The sequence below is a fragment of the Columba livia genome, chromosome 4 (assembly GCF_036013475.1).
Source record: "Columba livia isolate bColLiv1 breed racing homer chromosome 4, bColLiv1.pat.W.v2, whole genome shotgun sequence".
NCBI classification, from domain to species: Eukaryota; Metazoa; Chordata; class Aves; order Columbiformes; family Columbidae; genus Columba; species Columba livia.
The window spans coordinates 47,609,344-47,630,675 of record NC_088605.1 but is presented as its reverse complement, the minus strand read 5'-3'; the positions used below and the strand labels follow the sequence as shown (position 1 = coordinate 47,630,675).

The following is a 21,332-nucleotide window of genomic DNA, read 5'->3' as shown; positions in this document are numbered from 1 at the left end:
AGGAAACTATGTGCTTCCTAGGGATCTCCCATGGAGAAAGAGGGAGTAAAAGACATTTTAGAAGCATACCTGTGAAATTCTAAATCATTATTCTGGCTGTGATGCCAAAAAAAAACAAAAAAACAAAAAAAAAACCTTAAGTACTTGCTCTGAAGCATTCAAAAAATGTTAGAGACATTGTGGCAGGAAAAATGCCAGGAAATAAAATTTCTGGTAAGTTGTTGCACAGCATGACATTTTCCTTACCTATTAAATGCAATACTTCATATCCTCAGTTTTCTTTACATTTTCTGTATATGTAGATACATATGAAGGAGTAGATGCTTTCTTTAAAGTAGAAAGTTATCTCAATTAGCATTAAATGCTGGTTTCAAAATTATAGAGGTTTTTGTTTAGATAGAGTGTTGGTTACATCACCCTCACTGCTGCAAGGCCAAGTGAAATCAAGGTACATTTAAAAAATACTTACCTGATTTGCAGGTGGCGCTATAAAGCAAAATGCAACACAAACGGCTAAAGTTCGCAGCAGTCAACTATACCAAAAACAACACCTGCTCTTAGTGCACAGTAACAAATTACTATTACATTCTGTATTTATGTCATCATTGAGGAGCTGAAATATCATGCTATTTGTAATGGCCAAGGCTTTCTGTTTAATTACAGCTAAAACTCTCAGGGAAATCTTACAAATTACTGCAGAAGTAAGATATTTTCTTCTTTAGAGTAGTATATATTTCTTCCAGGGACATATATGATTTGAGAAAATAGTATCATTACTCACATTCACCAGTAATTCTTTTGAGGGCTCAAATCACAAATATTTAGATAATCTTTAGTGTAACTTCTGCAGGGCCAAAATATTTTCCAGGATAGGTAACAATGTAAAGGAGAAAATCCAATGTCCCCATTTTAAAAATGTTTCCAAAAAACCTACATGCAAAACAAGAAAAGGTGAGTTGCACAGTTTTGAGCCTGAGGAGCTGTATCCATCTTTACACTGCCCCCAATTATGATAATACAAAGATAAGGCACTTGTAAATTTAGGCTGTTTTACAGTGAGAAAGAGATTAAACTCTTCTTCACATAAATAATATTATTTAGAAAAAAAAAGATGACACAAATATATTGCAGACAAAATTACATGCTGGATAGAAAGAGAATGACTGATATATTCATGCCATGGACCCAAGGGGCTTTCTGGCATGTGCAAAGTTAAATAACTGAGGTTGAACTCCAAATGGTTGTATTTCCAGTTAGGTTGATGACACTGTATATGTAATACATGGTACGCAGCAGACATCAATCATTACAGCTGAAGCTCATTTTGTGAGCTGAAGTTAACAACACCTTTAGCAAACTTGAGTCTCAATGTGGCCAAAAGAAGACTTCATCTATCTAGCTTTCAAGTTGTACTGGGTGTCTGGGTTTTGGTAGCAGGAGGTGGTGCTGGGGTGGCCTCTCAGAAAGGACCAGGGGTTGCCCTGTGCTGGACACAGCCACTTACAGCTGCATCCAACAGAACTACCACCAGTCAAAGCTGAGCCCATCAGAGATGCTTGGTGGCACTTCTGTGGTAACATTTTTTAAAAACGCTGTGCAGCAGCTATGAGAGATGAGTGAGAAAATGTGAGAGGAACAGCCCTGCAGACACCCATGTCAGAGGAAGAGAAGAGCAAGGAGGTGCTCCAGGTGCTGGAACAGAGATGCCGCTGCAGCCTGTGGAGACCATGCCAGAGCAGACATCCACACTGCGGCCCATGGAGAAGTCCACACCGCAGCCGGTGTATGGGCCCTGAAGGAAGCTGTAGGTCATGGAGAGCCCACACAAGAAACAGGTTTTCTGGCAGCTGTGGCCTGTGGGGGGTCCAGGCTGGAGCAATCTGTTCCTGAAGGGCTGCACCCTGTGGGAAGGGCCCATGCTGGAGAAGTTCATGAAGGACTGCAACCTGTGGGGAGGGAACCCACAGTGGAGCAGTAAACAAGTTACTAAGGGGATGAGTAAGGTCTTGGTCAATCTTTCAGATGTCTATCATCCTATAGCTTACACATGAAGTGAGATGACTACTGGACCAGTTTAAGAATTCTTCTTAAAAAGAAACATGCCTGGTTCTTTTAACTTCAAGATTAATTAACACCTCAAGAGTTCACCATCTACTACAACTCAAGGATTAAACATATGTGAGATTCTTCAAACAGCTGGCTGTAAAAAGCAAAAAAAAATTTTAAAAATCCACATGTCCATTAGCACTGTGTAGGCTTTCCTTGGGTCTACATATTTGCATCTGTTTATTCCCCAAAAGACTCTTGGTTCACCATTTTGACAAACAGCACAGACTATATTAATTCCTGCACTGGTTAATGTCATTGTTCAAGGCAATATAGACTTTTTTTGGATTGGTCAGAAGATCACCAGCTTCTTTTGCTCAATGGCTCCTTTCTCTATTTTTAGGAGTATGGAGAAGAGTGTTGTTTCTTTCTGCCAGAAACAAAGTTAGTTACTTTACATAAAACTGTATTTTTCTGAAATTTCAAGACAACAGCACTGTCTAGTGACTCTAATTAAATCTATGGCTACTTTGCTGTAAATAATATGCTCATCACAACATGTACTTCATAAATCTTAGGCAAGTCCTGTATTGTTATCTTCCAGCTTGTCAGGTCTGGCTGACTTCTCCATGTGTCAGCAAGTAAAATGGTCTGTTGAAGACAAAAGAGGCACCTAATTTTTGCAGGCACCTTGTCCAGAAACAAGGTGCATCAAGTAGAAATGTGAAGAGATAATAGGGAGAAGCGAGGCAGGGAATAGCCTCAGGGTCCTCCTGTCTTAGCTAACCAAGTCAAGTCTGTGCAAACAATAAAGGCACTGCAGGAAACTGAGGAAGGTGCAGGGGGACAGACCTGGCAACATAAACTCTGCTGTCTGTTTGCTGCTTGCATGGAGCCTGCCACGCATGTCTTCCAAGGTCTGGACTTTCTATTACGCTGTCATGGGTTTAGATTGCGGGGTGACAATAAAACCCTGGCAGATGTATTGTTAACTTCCCCCCCCACCCCCCTTCCCCCTTTTTTGCCTCCCTCTCCCCCCTTCCCACTAAGGACAGGCGATCGGGAGGGAAAGAAGGACAGAGAGAAGAGTTGGAAAAATTAAAAATGTTTTACTAACGCTACTAATAAGAATAGAGAAAATAATACAAAATATACAAAACCAATCTTGAAAGTCTCAGCAACCGCAGAGCCGGCACCCAAAGTCCTGGATTGGACTCTGCAGCCAACTGGAGCTGGATTCAGTCTGTCACTAGGCCTCAGTTCGCAGGGACGACTAGCAAGGTCCTCTCCTGATGTCGGCCATAAGGAAAAAGGGACGAGATCCTTGTGATCTCACACTTTTATATGAAGTATTCACGTGAACGGAATGTTATACACAGTTGGTCAGTTTCTTGGTCACTTGTTTCTGGTTGCCCCTCTCCATGTCCATCTGTGCTTATCAATAAGTTTGCATTCCATCGCTGTGTTTACCAAAACATGTGTCTGGTTCTCCAGGAAAATGCAGCTAATATGAAGGCTTTAGCTGACAGGCAAATTCACTAAAAAAGAAACTTGTTTTTAACAAAACCAGGACATACGCTTATTAACTAAGGGTGTAACTTTTTAGTAACTAGTAACAAGGAGAGCTTCATAGAAACTTGCTTGAAATAACCATATGATCATTGACCTGAGGTTTTAGTAAGTGAAGTTCCAGTTTATCAGTGGAGGTGGACCATTACATCTATGGGTCAAATAAATACCAACACCATTCTATTTCTATTTCTAAAGACTTTGTCCAGACTTAACACAGACATCATTGCCCTTTGTTCTGTAGAGCCTAGAGCATTCCTCCCACACAACCAAGCTGTCCTAACTCTCTCAGCCACAGCTATATGAATTGCCATTTCCAAAGGAATAAGCCTGGGGATATGAAAACAATTTCACAATGAAGTGCTACAAGGAGACAGTTAAAAACAGGTTGCTCATTGACACAGTCCTCTTCAACCAGCAATATATCTATACCTGCATATAAGCAAGGGAAATGAATTAACTCACAAGCTCTCTTCCATGTCCTCAAAAAGAGAAAAAGTATTTTGTGCTCCTTTTATCTACTTTATAAATGTGAGGGAGTTGATTTGTTTGGCTTTGTTTTATGAAACAGTTCTTGTCCACTGAGACCGCTTGTGTTTCTTACTGCTAATGCAGACCCTAAGTGTGCCATTTGCTTCCTGTGATCAGCCCTCAAAGATCCAACTTAGCAGACCTAAGCACAGGACTTCTGCTGCCACAAATCATCTCTCAAGCTCTTTAAAAGGACTAATACATGCAACAATGAAAAATACATGAGTCATGTATGGCCTAATAAGTCCTTAAATTTATGGAAACACTTTCATCACTCAAAGCAGCAGGATCTGTGGAGTCTAGAACAAAGCAGCAAAGAAGCTTATTATCCATAAAAAAGGAAACCTAACCTTAAAACATTTAAGACTAATAAAATATCAGGACACAGCTTTTGCTATTAAAAAGAAAATAGATTATTGGAATTACAACAGAGGATAAATCCTCTCTTGAAAGTTTTGGGCCTCTAAGCAGTTCCAAGGAAAAATAAAGTGACAACAACGTCTATATATCATATCTATAGTATGTCTATAAGTCTCAGCTACATGGTCTCTAAATTACCACTGAAAGCTATTATTCTACTCTGAACAAAAATGTAGCTACCTTTGTGGGATAGGAGTAGAAGCATCAGTGAAAACAAAGGTTTCTGATGCTTACTATTTATGAAAGATAATCAACAGCAAAGAACACCTACATTCATACCTTACGCTCTACTGTTTTTTAATTCTGGTGCTCCAAGCATTGCAACATAATTGAGTATGATTTATCAGTGCATTTCCAAAGTACCAAAAGATTTTGCTTAATTTATGTTATAGCTTACCAGATGCATAAAAATTTTCCATTAATAATGTGGTAACAATTCAAAATTTTGTGTATTGGTGCAAGGATGACAATATAATAACTATTATGTTAAAATCAGAAACTGTTTAATGCCACCAAGTAAAGTACGTAATCACATAGTTCTTTTAAGCATAAGAACAGTCCCACTGCACTACAGGGGAAAGTTATAAAACATATCATTAAATGCAACTGAATTGGGTATAAGGAACAAAGAAAAACAATTTTGAAAAAAATCTCTAAAGCATATTGGAAACAAACAGGCTCATGAGACGTGAAAGGCTGAATCTTTGTTGCCAGTTTCTCTTTCATGTATGAAAGAACTAACGATAAAGAAAGACCATCGCTGAAGCATTTTCAAAGGCATAAATGACTTCTTACCTCCCAAGGAGGTCATACTTTTTAAAATCACCTCCAACGTGATTACATAGAGGTTTAGCATAAGTCTTAACAAAGTTGGTCTTTGTTGTATTATAAATTAAACTTTGAACCTTCATGACAGCCTGATAAAGAGCCATATACAAATGACAAATTCAATCTAATTTCAGAGAAAACTATAGCCCCGAGTCTCCACATAGTATTAATATATCCACAAGAGACTGACAATAGCCCCAATACATAGTAAAACCCTCTTCCTCCCCTGCCCTCAGAAAAGCACTACAAAAAAACCCCAAACCCAAACCACAACCACACACACACACACACAGACGCACACACACCCCCCACAGCCATTAGCTTTGTTAGATGGGCCTTGGATGAACAGTAAGTACGGGAAGAAAGTGATGGCCCTGTAGAGAAACGAACTCCTGTCATGAAATCAGAAGAACTGTTGAACTCTTAAGAAGAAAAAGCAACAATGTTAATTTCTGCAAAAGAGGACCAAATATAGATGCAGACAGAGAAGGTTACTGTTGTGCATATCCCTTGTGCTGCATGCAGTGAAGGGCAATCCAGGCAGGATGATTTCCAAGGTTTGGTGTACACCCCTGAACCATCAGAGGTTCCTGCCAACACCACCATGAAGAACCACAGCCCCAAAGCAGGAGAGACTGCACTGCAATGATGACAAGAGGCTGTGGGGGAAAGCTAAAGAGGAAAGAGATCCCACGTTAATCCCAGGACTAAAGGCCTTTGAACTTCAAGGCCACATTTTTACGTAGAGCGCCGCCAAGACACCCTGTAGCCAGGAGCTATGTCGGACAGACACACAAAAAGGGCTGACTCATACAGACACAGGAGGTCTGAAGGACCCACCTTTTCATACCTGGACACAACAGTTCCAAAAAGAGCCATCAGGGCCAGTGCTCACAAAGTTACAAAAACTCAACCACCACATTAAAGACACATTCCTCACAGCTTATAAACTTTAACTTAAATTTTTAAAGATAAAAACCTGCCTGTGTTCCTTTGTCCATGAAGACAGTAAAAACAGAAAGTTCAAAATAACGAATCTGCCTGCTTATTATTCTGATGTGAAATACTGCTTTGACCTGCATTATTCCTTTATACCCACATATTATGTTTCTCCTAAAATAACTGCACTCAGGGAAAAAAATGCTTTTAACAAGTAATTTGCTTCATTTTACAAAATCTGGAACAAGGCTTTGTCTACTCACAAGATGGAGACAACAGCCACTGCCCTCAAGTCACTCATAGTACCCTAGAGCGGAGCAGCACCCTGTGAGACCTTCATTGGAAAGGTCTCTGTCTTCACACCAGAGATAATGAACATTGTGGCCCTGCTTCAGCAAATGCCATTAAAATGTCTGAAAAAAACCCAGTTTAACATCAGATCTTTCCTGGATCACAACTAGAATGCTCAGTATCTGGCAGGATCGAGCCCTAAGGACATACACAAGGAGAAATTAGCAATTTCAATTTAAATGCTAATACGTATTCCTCTCTGTGAAAATTAAAATATAACAAGAGATCTCTCGTCACACAGAAACAGCCTTGATTGTAATTTAACTATCACAATGAACAGTTAGAAAGCATGAAATGAAGCTAATAAATCTTCTGTTGAGTCTGAAATTTCCAACAAACAAAAGTACTCAAAGTTTTCAAAAAACAGTTCAGACTGATATTCTCCATCTCAAGCTAAACTTTCCATGTTCTTCAGTCACAGATCCACATAATGGCACCACACAAATTTAAAAACTGAAATGTCCAGCTACTTGAACAAATCTAAGTTTTGTTTTGTTTGTTTGTTTTTAGTGCTACCTAAACAATCTAAACAACATTAATGCAGTTCTATTTCAAACTCATGCACAGTGCACTCTTTGAGATATATGCACCAAGCCTCCACATTCAGACTCCAAATGGTGCTACAGTCAACTGTAGAGGGACACATGGAATATTTCTAGAAAGAAAACTGAGTCCCTTACAGGCTCAGATTATTCTTTGCAACTTGTCCAACAGAGAAGAAGTCACAGGTATTTGCTTCAGGTCACCTTCCTCCCCTTCTCTCCTCTCCTCAATGTGCTGCCACTTCAGCAGAACAAGCGCAGTGGATGGTCTCACTGTTTGGACACCAGGCTCATGTCAAGGCACAGAACATGAGCCACATCAGATCTGTGGCACTTGGCCTGTCAATACAGGCCAGGCGAAGTGATGGTGTAAGTTACATGATACTAAGTATAAGCTGCTTATATCTCCTTGTTCACCTCTGGAAAGTTTTGTACAGCACAAAGAACTAACCCATGGCCACATGAAATGTAAACTGCATCTGAGCCTGTTGAATCAGATCACCTCAACCAATAAGCTGGGTCAATTTCATTTCCATTACATATTTCTACAACTACAAAAAAATCCCCTACACCCTGAAATTCATTTCGAAAGACTTCAATGTAGGTGGTCTAAGCTCAGAAGCACATGAAAACAAAACAAGCTGCATCCAAGAAATATGACTCCCTTCAATATACTAATCATAGACAGAGCTGGTAGCAATGCTGATAGCTGCTAGGAAACTAAAAGTTACTTAGCATCTATGATTTAAAGACTCGTTTCCATTGTAATTCTGCCAACTTTGAATCCTTCAGGCTGAAATTCTTCTTGCCTATCTCCATCTAATTTTTAAGATGATACTAAAAGAATTGCACCACATCTACAAGACAAAGAGTGTTTGTGCTGTCCACAAAACTAATATATAATGTTTTGTGTATTTGAATAAAATATAGAACCTCTCCTAACTTTGAGAAGAAATTCTAGCATCTAGGTGTTTCAGAATAGAGACTTGAAGTGTGACAGAACATCATCCAAAGTTAGAATAAACACCTAGTATGGCAAATCGGGAAAATCCAAGCCCACCTGTCTAAACTGTAGGTTGCTGAAGAATGCAGCTTGGATTAGACAGGTCAGCGGAGAGGCAAGAAGATACCTAGGCAAATGAGCAACAGAAGTAAAGGACAATGCTGGGCAAAGTCTGAAAAAGGTGATGCTACAGGGGTCTATTTACATTAAACACATTCCCCTGCAATATCTGGTTGATTTCCAGTGCACACTAAACTCAACTTGCATATATGTTCATTCCGCTATGATCATACCACACTTCCCCTCTTGCACGATCCCTGACTCGCTCTCTGCAAAACAATGGCCTGTGTTCAGTATATGAATAAGGATGGCACAACAAACTAAATCTTAATTGCAGGACATCTGCTTTATTTAAGATTGGTCCATGCTCAAGGCAAAGAAACAAAAAGAAGATGAATGCTCTTATGCACCATGGAAACAGAAATACTTATTACACATTTCTGCAATTATTTTTCCTAGGGTATGGAAATACATTTTGGGCTCTTCACTTACAAGGTTTAGTTATCTTATTTCTTATTCTGTCCATTTGAATAACAAGAAGTCTTTAACAACATCAAAGTCAAAAGAAGCTTTTCTTTTTAAGTTCAGTGTGTAGTATCAACTAAATAAATTTGTGTACATAAGGTTTCTGAAAGCTTTCAAAGCATCCAAAACTCTATATAATAGCAGAGCCGAGAATCAAGAGAGCTGAAATACTGCAGTTAGGAGCTTCGTGAAAGCTTTGAAGGGATAATTTGTTCCTTTGACAAGTTAAGATTTTGACTCCATTCAAAGAGCTGTTACTAAATATTCCTAAATGGTTATCATGGTAAAAAGGAAAGCTGAGAGACTGAAAAATCTGGCAAAAGGGAGGGTGTAAATCAAACCCATGCTTTTCATAAAAGCATAAGTCCTGACTCCCACATGGCCCCTTCTTCTTTGAAGATCTCCACAGCAGACTACAGGATTTTAACTCCTTGCCTAAATAGAGGATACAAACAAGGAGGACGCAGTCTGATCTAACCAGCCACGTTCCAAATAAGCTATTTCAAGACACAACACAACAAGAAACAGAAGATGAGGATGATAGCATTCATGTCTAAAACATGGAGCAGGAGGAAGGAGAGAAGAAGTGCTCATTATCCTAAAACTAAGCCCTACAAAACAAGAGCATCCAGAGCAAAAGTTACAGTAGGACAAAATCCAAGCACATTAAGGCATGGAAACAGAAAATTTAGGCAGTAAAACTACATAGTGGCTCACATAAATCCTTGCACAAGTCCTCCAGTAAGAGATTAATGAAATTTTGTAGTCATGGAATCAGAATCAGTAGTTTCAAGGATTAGACACTTAAAAGAAGGAATAACTTGTTTACTTTGTGCTAAAACACACTGGAACTTTTGTTAAATAACCTACTACATTGAATGAAACATCTAAATCATCCAGCTATCAGAGAAAACTGAAGAAATTAGAAAGAACCACGACAAACTGAAGGAATGGGCAATAAAATGGGTAGACAAAAGGAGAACTGCCAAACTAAAACAATAAGCACTGCATATGTAATATACATCATCTGAAATTATACTAGAAACTAAGCCACAAACTTAAGAATTCAGAATTCCTTTGGAGGCTCCCATAAAACTCCTAGCTCTTCTGCAAACACAGAGGTAATAAAAAACAAACTTAACCTGAAAAAAAACTGGCATAAAAAAACACCAAGAAAGCTATTAAATCATTACTACAGAAGTCAACTGGATGTTATACCAGAGCACTGTGTTCAACTCAAGATATTCTATCTTGAAAGAAAAATGCAGTGCTGGCAAGTGGAAAGAGACTCAGTGACACTAGTAGTGTCACTGAAGTGAAACTTCACCAAAGCGATACTTCGTATGCAGACAGTCTAAAGAACAAGGACTGCTTTCCCTGAGGTGGCAACATAACAGAAGCGCACACAAAGAATGGCATGGCATCTAGGACAAAGGAGGACTGTTTCTTCCTCTTTCCTCTCAATGTGAAAACAAGGAAATGTGAAATGAAACTGAAATGTGACCATGCCAGAACTGAGAAAGGAAAGCATTTCCTTCCCGACCTCCCAAGCAACCAACACGTTTCCTTCAAAGAGGAAAGTGGGAACTATACCACACTTTAAATAAGATTTTTTTTAAATTATGTATTTACAAATATAACAAAATAGTCACAATTATAATATTCTCTAAGAACTTGAGACAAGACTTACACATTTGTATAGTTAGAGCTCCTAGATGAGGGCCATCCAAAAGGTAGACTTCACATTAGGTCTGTGCCACAAGTACATTTTGCCCACATCTTTCCAAAGGCTGAATGAGCAATGCCCTGGCATTCCTGAAGGAAAACTGATACTCCTTACAGTTCTCCAGAGAGTAGATGTAAAGTACCCCCACAGACTCCAAACGTAAAAGCACCACGTGAGACTAATACCAGTGAACTAGAGCAGATGTCTTGCTTTCCCCTGAGAAGGCCTTGGTAAAAAAAAAGAGAGCAGACATACCTGGGTGCTAAACGAATGAGAATCACAAACAAAACCAAACCAAACCAACACAACCAGCCCCACCCTCCTCCCCCCGCAATATTCAAAGCGCAAGCAAGTGCTGGGGAAGGCTCTTCAGACCTCCTGCTTCAGGACATATAACAACAGCCTATATGAAATCAGGTGGGAGTTTCTGCAAGGCAAGGATTCCTCAACTGCTGGGTTTCTCGCACTTCTCTCTAAGGCAGCAGAACCCAGTGGCACTGTCAGAAAGGACAATGACCCAGATAGATGGTCCAAACCATTCTAGCAGCATCTGCCCTCCTTACCGTTAAAACTCCTTTTATACTAATGTTGATTATACAATTTCTGGAAGACAGAAGCTACACCTTGTCCAGATGATCTGATTTTGGAGTACACTATATAAGTATTAGATCAACAAAAGGAAGTGGGGAGGAGGTTGGTACCACCCAAAAATGAAGTGCTGGTGTCTACCCAGAATGCCTTCAAAATCCTAAGAGTACCTGAAAGGAAAAACCACCAACCCAGAAGGAAAGAGTCTGGGATCTGAGATGGTCAAGTTGTAAAGGTGCCACACTAAAAATAACCCAAAGTAAAGTAATTTATTCTCTTCCTGCTAATTTTGAAATGGATGAATTGTACCTAGGATCCATTCTTCATTCTCTAAAGTTCAGTAAACTTTTTGTAGTGAAATATCAGATTTTTCCCTTCCTTGCAGGTAAATTATGCCTAGATGGCAGTTCACTTCAAAAAAATTGTGCAAATATATTTCAATAAATGGACTATGCTCTCCCCATTTTAGTCAAAAAGTTGACATAACAGATGAAAACATGAATCCTCATTAACACTTCTGGAACCTTCAATCATCAAGCTGTCCTTCACATCCAAAACACAGAAGTGAGAAATGTTCAATAGGACCCAAGCACTTTGTTTGTAAAAGACATTATTTCCATATTAAGTGGAAAGATCAGAGTCTTGTTTAGCTTTGAAAATTGATTCTAGTAACAAACAAGACATTATTTCATACCCCAAAAATCTTACTTCAATCTGAAGATGCAGCAGTTTCCAAACTTTTTTCATTTTGACCTGTTTCAAGCAAGTAATCCTTGAAACCAACCAACACCCATTTTGCAAAACCATGGCATGGAGCTGTCAAGGACATTATCTAACCAAAGCGCCTTCAGTCTTGCTAACAACTTTGGAAACTGCTCAAGTATAAAGAATGACCATTCACGTAAAGAAAGCATTTCCAAATAGCAGATAATATGGGCAATTGCCAAAAAGGCATCACTGTATGAAAAATCAAAACAAATCATTCACAGAAATCATTAACAATATTGTTGGCTCTTCATATGCTGTGCAGGAAAGATATAAAAGGATATTAATGTTTAAATAGGCAATAAGCAGGGTAGGAGAATAATGAAGACTAATATGACTGCAAAAGCTCCCAAAGGCCCTGTTCTGGATGGGAGTCCCACAGTGCTATGTACAGCAATAAAGATGAGTCCCCATCTCAGAAACCACACCCCCCAAGGCAATTAAGCTAAAATAAAATTAACTAGGATATTAATCTGATGTGTGTAACAGCTCTGTGGTTTAGATGCAATATGTTTTTGGAGTCTGTACTACCACTTCAGCCTAGAGAAAAAAAGAATTACAATCTTTTTCCTGACAACCAGATTCAGGAACAGCAAGGGATGCTAAGGAAGAAGAAAAAAAATATTTACCCCCTCGGTCATGAAGAGTTTGGCTCACACGAGTGCTGCTTATCTTGCAAAATGGGAAAAAGACCGCTCTCCTGTTCAAGTAGTAAAAAGCAGATTCCCTAATTTTATATACATGTTTTTTTAAAGAAGGTGGAACTGGGTGTTTAATTCCTATAAAATTCACTTTAACCTACAAAGAAATTTCCGAAGTCTATTTCCATAAAAATATTAGCCTTTCATTTGTATTATGTATCCTTTATAAAACACACTGTTTAAGAAAACGTTGCAAGAAATGGCTGGAAGTAATGCAAGAAAGTACTGCATGATATATCTTTCTGTAATTCAGGAGAAAAAGATACTATACGTTATTCTAGACTGGCAGACAGAAAAGAACAAATTACTGTGGATTCCGCATTTGCTGCCAGAACACCAGAAACGCTTTTTACACAGCAGGAAGGTTCCTTTTAAAACACATAGAGAATTCTTTGTCAAATTGAAAAAACTGAATCAATTGCCAACAAGTGTTCTGTTCACTTTTTCTAAGTTGGAGGTCAAAGACTATAATTGCAGTTCATTTGCAAAGCGATTAACATCAGTGCATGAACTTATGCAAATACTTGGTCAAAAAAGTAGTACGAGGAACCTTGTTCTCCAACAGCGGCAATGTGGAAAAGTCTATTATGGTCACAGACACTGATAGAAAAAGGAACCCAAAATGATATAATGAGATCAGCCTTGACATGCGTGCCATCTAGAGATGCAAATACAGGAACAACTATAGGTTGTTTTTTCAGAATCATTCCGGTTTTAAAAGCTCTAAATATGGGTGTTTCTAAAATCCCAGCATTCAACATTAAATACTGCAAATTAAGTTAATACATCCTACTCATGCTTAATCCAATAATACCTTTAAGTCCTGATGCACCTAATTGCAAAGCATTGCTGTAGCTAAAGATTATCCCAAGCCAGATAGATCCTAAGAAATCCCTTAAGCCCCTTTCTTCAGAGGGATGAAGCAAGACCTGAAGGTAACAACATATGGAAAACACACGAGAAAGCAGCAGCCTAACAGTGATACTAGAAAGCAGGGCAGCATCCAAGAAAATTAAGCTCTTAATAGAAAGCTTCCATTTAAATGGCATCTAGTGTCAGCTTTTTCAGTTATTCTGAATCATACAGCAGCTAAAGCCTGAATCAAACCCTGTTTACACAGCTTGGAGCTCAGGTGAACAGCACAGAGAGCCCAGCATAGCCAAGAGCCACCTTGAGGACAAAGCTGATAACGCCAAAAGCTGATTTTATTGCTGGGAGGAATAAGCACATACAAACACTACCTCTTGTTATGAACAATAAAACAAATAGCAGCCGAAGGGGCTCTGTGCATGCATGTTTATATGCGCAACCTGGTAACATCCACCAGCTGCAGAAGCTTCCACTCAATAGGTGCTCGTGTGCGAGGCATTAGAGTGAGGCCAGGGACACAGGGCACTTGCTGCACTTGGCAGGACACTCTCAGCAGGCTGCTTCTAATCTGCCTCCGCTGGTTTGCTGTGACACATTGCCCTCTCTGTCACCCAAAGCACAAGGTGGAGATCTACTGCCCCGAGAACCCAGTGGAGCAGAGAGGAAGGTCTGTGACGGTGACTTCACAAGTTTCCTGCTATCCTCTGAAACTGACCTTAGGGTGCAGCCTGAAGATCTGCTCCCAGCCTGGAACCCCATTAACACCTTTCTGGTACCTTGATTCCCTGGTGCCCTTTCCAGCCTCAGCATCTGTACAACTGTACCCATTAACAGCCGAAAGTCAGATTAACATGCCTAGCACAGCTAACATTACTGTAGGAACGTGTTTAAATTTGAGTAATTAAACAAAATCATATGTATTTAAAGTGCATTGTTCCAAAGGCACTCTCAAATCACTGCAGAGCTGTAGATAATTATGTAGAGCAGTCAGCACACTGGAAAAAGACGATGAGGAAATGTTTCTGACAAAGTGAAGGGAGCTGGTGTGCTCTGAACATAATCTGAAGAAAGAATATGGGTGTTGCATAGCACATAGCCTATAAATTAAGCTGTCAATAAAAAGAGAGAGAATATCGGAAATAAAGGCAAAGGAGAAAAAGAGCTGTTTCTTCAAATGAACCTCAACTGCTGAAACCCTTTCTATAAATCTAATTGTATATATTTTTAAATCCAAGATTACTTTGTTCTAAACATTGTTTCCTAGATGTCAAAATCAGCACAGAGGACCATGTACTTCTCAATACAGATTTGACAGGCTATTATATTATACTTTTAATACTTACTGGTATGCTACAACAGTTAATTTATTTTTTTTTTAAAAAAAAAAAAGCTGTGTAAACCCAAAGTTGTATCCGTAGAATATTTTCATGAAACATACTGTTCATCAGCTAATGACCTTAAAAAGGAAAAGAATGGTGGGCAAGAGTTTCACATAAAATGACTAACAAGGAAGTGGAAGGAAAGGGTAGCATGTGAATCTGCAGCAAAATATAACGTAACTATTGATCTCTGCAATCATTACCAGGTCATCTTTCAGATCACAGGTACTTCTGTAGTTATACAAATGTCCTTGCTTGCTCAACAGTGAAGGTCTTAAAATAATCGACCTGATTTTTTTCTTTTTTTTTTTTTGCAGGGGTTTGGGGCTCCTGTTCGATCTGTATATTTGGTAGCAATTAAAAAGAAAAACAAAACAAAACACAGAAACACAGTAAACAATGAATGATATAATAACAGAAAAATCATAGCATTAGCATAAGTAGAATAAGCAAACCTATAGCAGCATAGCAAACGAATGACAGTTACATCAATATGAAATCTGGTAAAAGACAGTTTTAAAGTACTCTTACGCAATAGAAAATCCAAAAAGGTAGAAGGCTCTAACAATGCTAAACTTATGCACACAAAATCAACTACAGGTAATGCTACTGAGAGATGTATGCCTCTTACCCGTGAGTACAGCTTTTGCTGAAGGGTCTGCCAGATCCAGCGCAGATTTCCCATCAGTGTTCCGAATGTTTGGATCAGCTCCGTGCTGCAGCAGCACTGTGCAGGGAAAGCAGAAACAGTATCTCACCTCAGGGATACAGAGATTATTTACTGTTAAGTGTCTCCTCGGCATGATGTAGGCATAAACACACATCGCACAATTTTATTTTTCCTTCTGCCTTTTTTTTTTCCCCCTCTCTTTTTCCCTCCTTTATTTTTTTTTTTTTCTTGCTAAGCACTGCAGCAAAGGATGTTCTCCAGAGTAAGGTTAAGTTGGCAAGTTAAGATATAGTAAGATCACATGACTTCGCATGATAAACATGCACCCCAAATCTCTTGCAGTACTCAGTTCTGGGTTCCTGCTGACAGCCAGCTGGGAAGCTGTGCGTTCACTGCCTCACAGTGGGAAATCTGCTGTGGAACCTGCTCCTGCCTTTACTACCACTACTGCTGCTTGTTACCATTCCTCTTCCTTTTCCTGAGGAATATCCCCAGTCACTCCGCCTCTGTAAATCAGTAATACTCCAGCTCATCACTTGTGCACAAAATCATAACCACAGCATACCAGTTCGCCTTCAAGAAGTGTAACAAATAGGGTAAGATGTGTAACCTGGTACCCTGCAGTCTGGATGTTCAGAAGCTATTATTCTCATTGGTATTTCTTTTTTCTACTAAGCCTATGAACACATAAAAATTCAAGTACATAAAAATACTCAGAATTCATAGGAAGGCATTGATACAGTAAATTACCATCTAGAAAAGCTTATAAAAAAGGAAAGCACTATTTCACCTCTAAACTCTTTTGATCAGAAACAATGTAATAACAATGCAATTCAGGCTACCCCCTCTCTAGATCAAGGCATTTTCTACAGAACTGGAAAACAACATCCACAGAAAGGTTGGAGGTCTAACAAAAAGGGTTCCAGTTCTCAATTTTCACAAATGTTGTGCAATATAAGCAGAACATATCACAATTTCAGAGCAACAATTACACACTTGGCACAAGTGTGAATACCAGGACAGCGTTCAGAGGTGCAGAGACTCAATGTCAAGGAGACAAATAATGAAGAGCAGCAGATATTTATGGCTGTTCATGTAACCATGTCTGTTGAGATACAGTGGGACTGAAGGAGTCAATACAAACACTTGCAAACACTTTTTGTCACTAAGGGTACAAAAACCACTTCGCAGACAGGATTCTCCAAGAAAAAACATAACCCAAGCCAGAACAAAAGTAATTACCAGTATTATATTACACATATCACTTTAATCAGCAAAGTCTGAACTAAACTTTTTTCAAAATTAAAATTTTAGCTGTTAGTATTATTTATCCAAATCTCTTTTCTTATACAATTCTGACTTGATATGCTTTTAACATTGCTAAATTTCATATATTTCACCTTACAGGGTATGATACTACCTGCTTGTCCCAAGCTGAATTTTTCCCGAAGTCTGGTGCTTTAATGAAGTAAATTGACTTATTTTATGCTTTGCCAAGAAGGTGCAGTTGTTCCACATTTTTGAAAGAAGATTCAAATAGGCAGATTGGGATTTTCCTAGGAGGTTTTTTGTTTGGTGGTTGTTTTTTTTCCCTATGCCAAGACAAAGACACCAAAATGGGGAAAAAAAAAAAAAAAAAATCAGCTAGCACGTGCTCAGAGAAGCTTGTTAAGAACACTTCTGAAGATGCCATCTGTGCTATATATGCTACCACCCCCGTCGAGATCTTACTCACAGACAGGTTTGACTCCAAGCCAGCCTCACAAGCCAGTCAAGCACACTCCAGCAGGAGGTGGTGAACAGGACTTTTTGCCCATTTTTTAAACACAGCAGGCAGTACAGAAAGTAAGTATGGAAAGACATGTTCAGTATATCCTGTCTCTGTTCTCTTGGACTACGCTAGATGAATGCTAGAGAATCCATATACTGGAGGAGAGGAAAGCCATTTGTCACAAAAGGCATTAGGGTAAAAGCAGGACCCTAAAAGAGGGAACCAGGAACTGTCTATCAAGAGAAAGCATGTGGTAGAACACAATGAAATGGTACAGGCTGGGTGAGAAGACAGTGAAGGACTCACATGGCAAAAACCTTGAGACAAGGAGCTAAGGGAAAGAACTGAAGAAGATGACATGGCAGGGGAAAAGATAGCTCAGATAAAAAGTCCAGGAAGAATGACCAGTAGAAAGGAATAACTGGAAGTTTGGACTATTATGTGAAGCAAAGCTGAGGCAGGTTAGGGTACAAGAAAGGTGATTTTGAAAAATGAGAGATAGCAGATGTAGAGATGTCAAAGGGACCTACAACTGCCTGAGCTCAAGGCTAAAACAGAATAATAGATTTTTCAAGTCTCTTAATTCTTCAGTGCTGTGCAAAGCAAACAAGAGCGCTCCTCTGCTACTTCTGCTGGCACACACAGAAGATGACAACACAGTACTCCTTTCAGCTCCTCTCCAGGCTAAAATGACAAAGGATTATGCAGCGTATCTAACCTGTTCAGTCATGCTAATGAACCATGAACAATTATGGCATGTCTTAAAACATGCTATTTCTGTGTCAGGTTCAACCTAGGGAAATAATACACTAAAAAATTACTAACAGTGTTGAAGTTGGTTGCCTGCAAACGCCCTGAATTAGTGATTGCCTGTGGAACATGTACCTGAAGTGGCCAAACTAGGTTGAGAAGACGAACCTGTCAGAACTCAATTGCTGTAACCGTGAGACTTATCTTTCCTGTCTCTGCAATCACTCATCCTACTCTCCATACAGTCCCTCCAACAGCCAAGGGTATGATCCTGCAGACAGGTCCCTTATTCAGACCTAGACAGATCTACCCTGTGAAATCAATGCAGTAGCATCTTGGGAGGAGAAACCAACCATATAAATAAAGACTGTATTAGGATGCAGATGAATAAAGGACGTAAATTCAGGTCACAAAGGCAATCTTATATTTCCTCTATAGGCTATTTGGTTCTACCCTCTCCATACTTTTTTCAGCACATTATCTTACAAAAAGGTATCCAAGTGAGCAATGTTGTCATCAGCATGAATTAACAAAAGAGATCCAGCACTTGATGTTTAGCCTATCAGTGTAATGCAGCTGTACTTTTATACCCAGCAAACCACAGGCAGCTTTTAATTGAATGTTCTCTTGCTTGTTCAAAACCTTTAACACTTCAGCCCAACACGAAGTCTCTTCTAACCACAGGGTGTTTGAGATCTAGACACAGTGTGTCTCTCTAAATTTCCTTTTCAATGCACCAGGAATGTGTAAAAATGTCAAGATATATCTCCTGTCTGAGCAAAACATTCCCTTTTTAATGAAACACAACAGAATAAGCCATTCTAGCTAATCGTAGCTATTTTGGATTTCAAACACTACACACTGGTTTTAGAGGATGGTTTCTGAGCAGCCTGGAAAAGAGTGTGGCAATAGCTTCTATCAAGAGACTACTGTTAACAGGCAAGCATAAGGGTAGCATACACACAAATTCACTCCTGGAACCCTGTTGATTAGCATATTTTGATATGCTGGTTTGTTTCTTCCAGACAGTGGGGACACTGGGGGGTGTTATTTTCCTGTACTGCAGTCAGAGCCCTTAATCTAGCAATACCATTACTTGGCTATCCTTGCCTTCCTACAGACCATATTGTACTAATGGTGTAAAGAAGCCCTTCTTATAGTTGAATCTTCATGTTGTATATGGCCAAAGTCCTGTAAGCTTTACTCTCGAACAGGCTCTAGACTGTGCTTGGTACAAAATTATATTTTTGCCCTCACTCCAACTGACAAAATAGATCAGTTTCCGACCTCCACATACCATCTGAAATGGTTTATTTAATTACACTGCCATTAGACCCAGATCAGTACTAGAAATAAGAAAGGCCACATTCTTCCCACCAAATAAAAAAAAGCTACAGTACTGCACAGAGCATGAACTACAACAACTATTCATTACAGATTACCGCCAACTTGCTACAGCAGTATGAATGCTAAAATGAAACTCCTGGCCTACAGCCTCCTGGCATAGGGATTTTGAACTGTGAAGCTAACCAACACTACCTCATTTGGCTGTCAAATAATAAACCCACCAAGAACAAACGTTTTTGCTTTTGGCAGTTTCAGCCTTCACATCTTCAACAGCAACGTATGGCAATACCTTCCCCAGCAGCTATACAGCAACAAGGGAGAGGTAAGGTTTACTAAAAGGAAAAAAAAAAAAGGGGGCGTGAGGGAGTTTGTCTACAGACAAATCATCACCCAAATACTTAGCCCGTCCTCCTTCACACTGCCTCAGAAGGCCACCAAAGGAAAACATTTTGATTGAAAGACAGAAATATAATGTAAATACAATGGGAATTTAAAAAACAAAAAAAAAAAAGTAAAATAAATTTGGCTGCTCCAATATTAGTCACAATCAAAAGCTGGAATATTTCTGTTGCTGTTTGTCTAGGCTCAACATCCACAAACTTTGAGTATATTTACAGGAATGCTGATGGAAAAGTTCACAGTTGTTTTTAAACAGGATGCACATTAAGTACAAAAAAAGGTACATCCAAGCCTTTGACTGTTGAGTGAACCTTCCAGAAGTATCTGTACTTAAAGCTGCCTACTGCTTTTAGTTATGTTTCCAGAATATTCAGTTCCTCACAGCTCTACCATTGTCTCCTCTCTCTCTACCAGTTCTTTTATCCCTGTGTCCCACTGCCTTGGGCTCATGGTCCCTTCCAGCTATCCTAGCTTCAGTATATCTCCTTTCTTCCCCCCTTTTCAACTTCACCTTCTAGGACATGACCTCCAAAGGTCCTTTGCAAACCATATTACTGTAGCTGTGTCTACTTACTCCCAAAGTATCAAGGTACAGAGAAAACAGCTTAAGAAAAAGCCCTCCTTTTGACTCACAACATATGCACTACCTTCCATCTCCCTAAAGGAAAGCTTTAAAGCTGGCCAGTCTCTCACTAACTTTATGTGCCAGGAACACACACACATATATACCTCAGTACTAGTCCCATACAGGATGTTTCCGAGTTATACTAGACAATAAACAGAATGTGCTCATTTACCCTCATATTCTGAAAACACTTAGACAACACCCTGGAATCCAAACTATTAATTGTTTTCAGCCAATGCTAAATGCATCTTCTCCCTCAACTACTTCTACATGTAAATCAAACCACTGAGATCGAATATACAAGATACAGATAATAAAACTAACCCCATAACAGATCACTGATTAACTTTAATCGCTGAGCAGTCCTGATCTTGGCTGCATGAGTAAAAGTTTATATCCACCAGCCAACAGAACTGCAAGGTGAAAGCAAGAGGGGCCGTAATACTACAGGGGCTGCACACAGCTCTAAAGGTTTGAGTATCACTATTTAACCTGATGACATTCATGGCCTCAAATGCCACTGCCAGCTCAGCTACGAGGAGTTGGAAAAAAGGAGAGGAGCAGGTCCTATGCTCTTGACTGGCCCTCTACAGTGAAAGCCATCAAAGCTGAATCTAGATAGGAATACGGAGCAGAGAGGCTAAGCACACAGAAAAACTTAGTTCAGAGTCAGGGTAGGTTAGAGGCCATAACCAGGAATATCTGGAAGTACTGCAGGTGGTTTACTGGTAAGAAGAGATGATAACCATGTGGCAGCTCTGGGACAGTAGGACAGGAATACATTTGGTAGAAGAGACAGAGAGAGAAAAGGAAGAGCATGCAGAAGCAGCAAAGAGGAAGAATAATGGCAGGGTGAACAATTAAACCCTAAGGGAACTCAGGGAGAAATACAATAGAAGACCCCATGATTGCAGGTAGGACACATAA

General features: G+C 39.4%; 1 protein-coding gene across 2 annotated transcripts in view; it reads right to left on the bottom strand.

The window, feature by feature from the left end:
* TNKS (tankyrase) overlaps nt 1–21,332 on the bottom strand; it is a 142,143-nt gene that overhangs the window by 92,464 nt on the left and 28,347 nt on the right. For both annotated transcript variants that reach the window (XM_065061494.1, XM_065061493.1), the window contains exon 3: nt 15,475–15,570. In XM_065061494.1, coding sequence (XP_064917566.1) covers nt 15,475–15,570 — 96 coding nt within the window. The remainder of the gene's footprint in view (nt 1–15,474; nt 15,571–21,332) is intronic.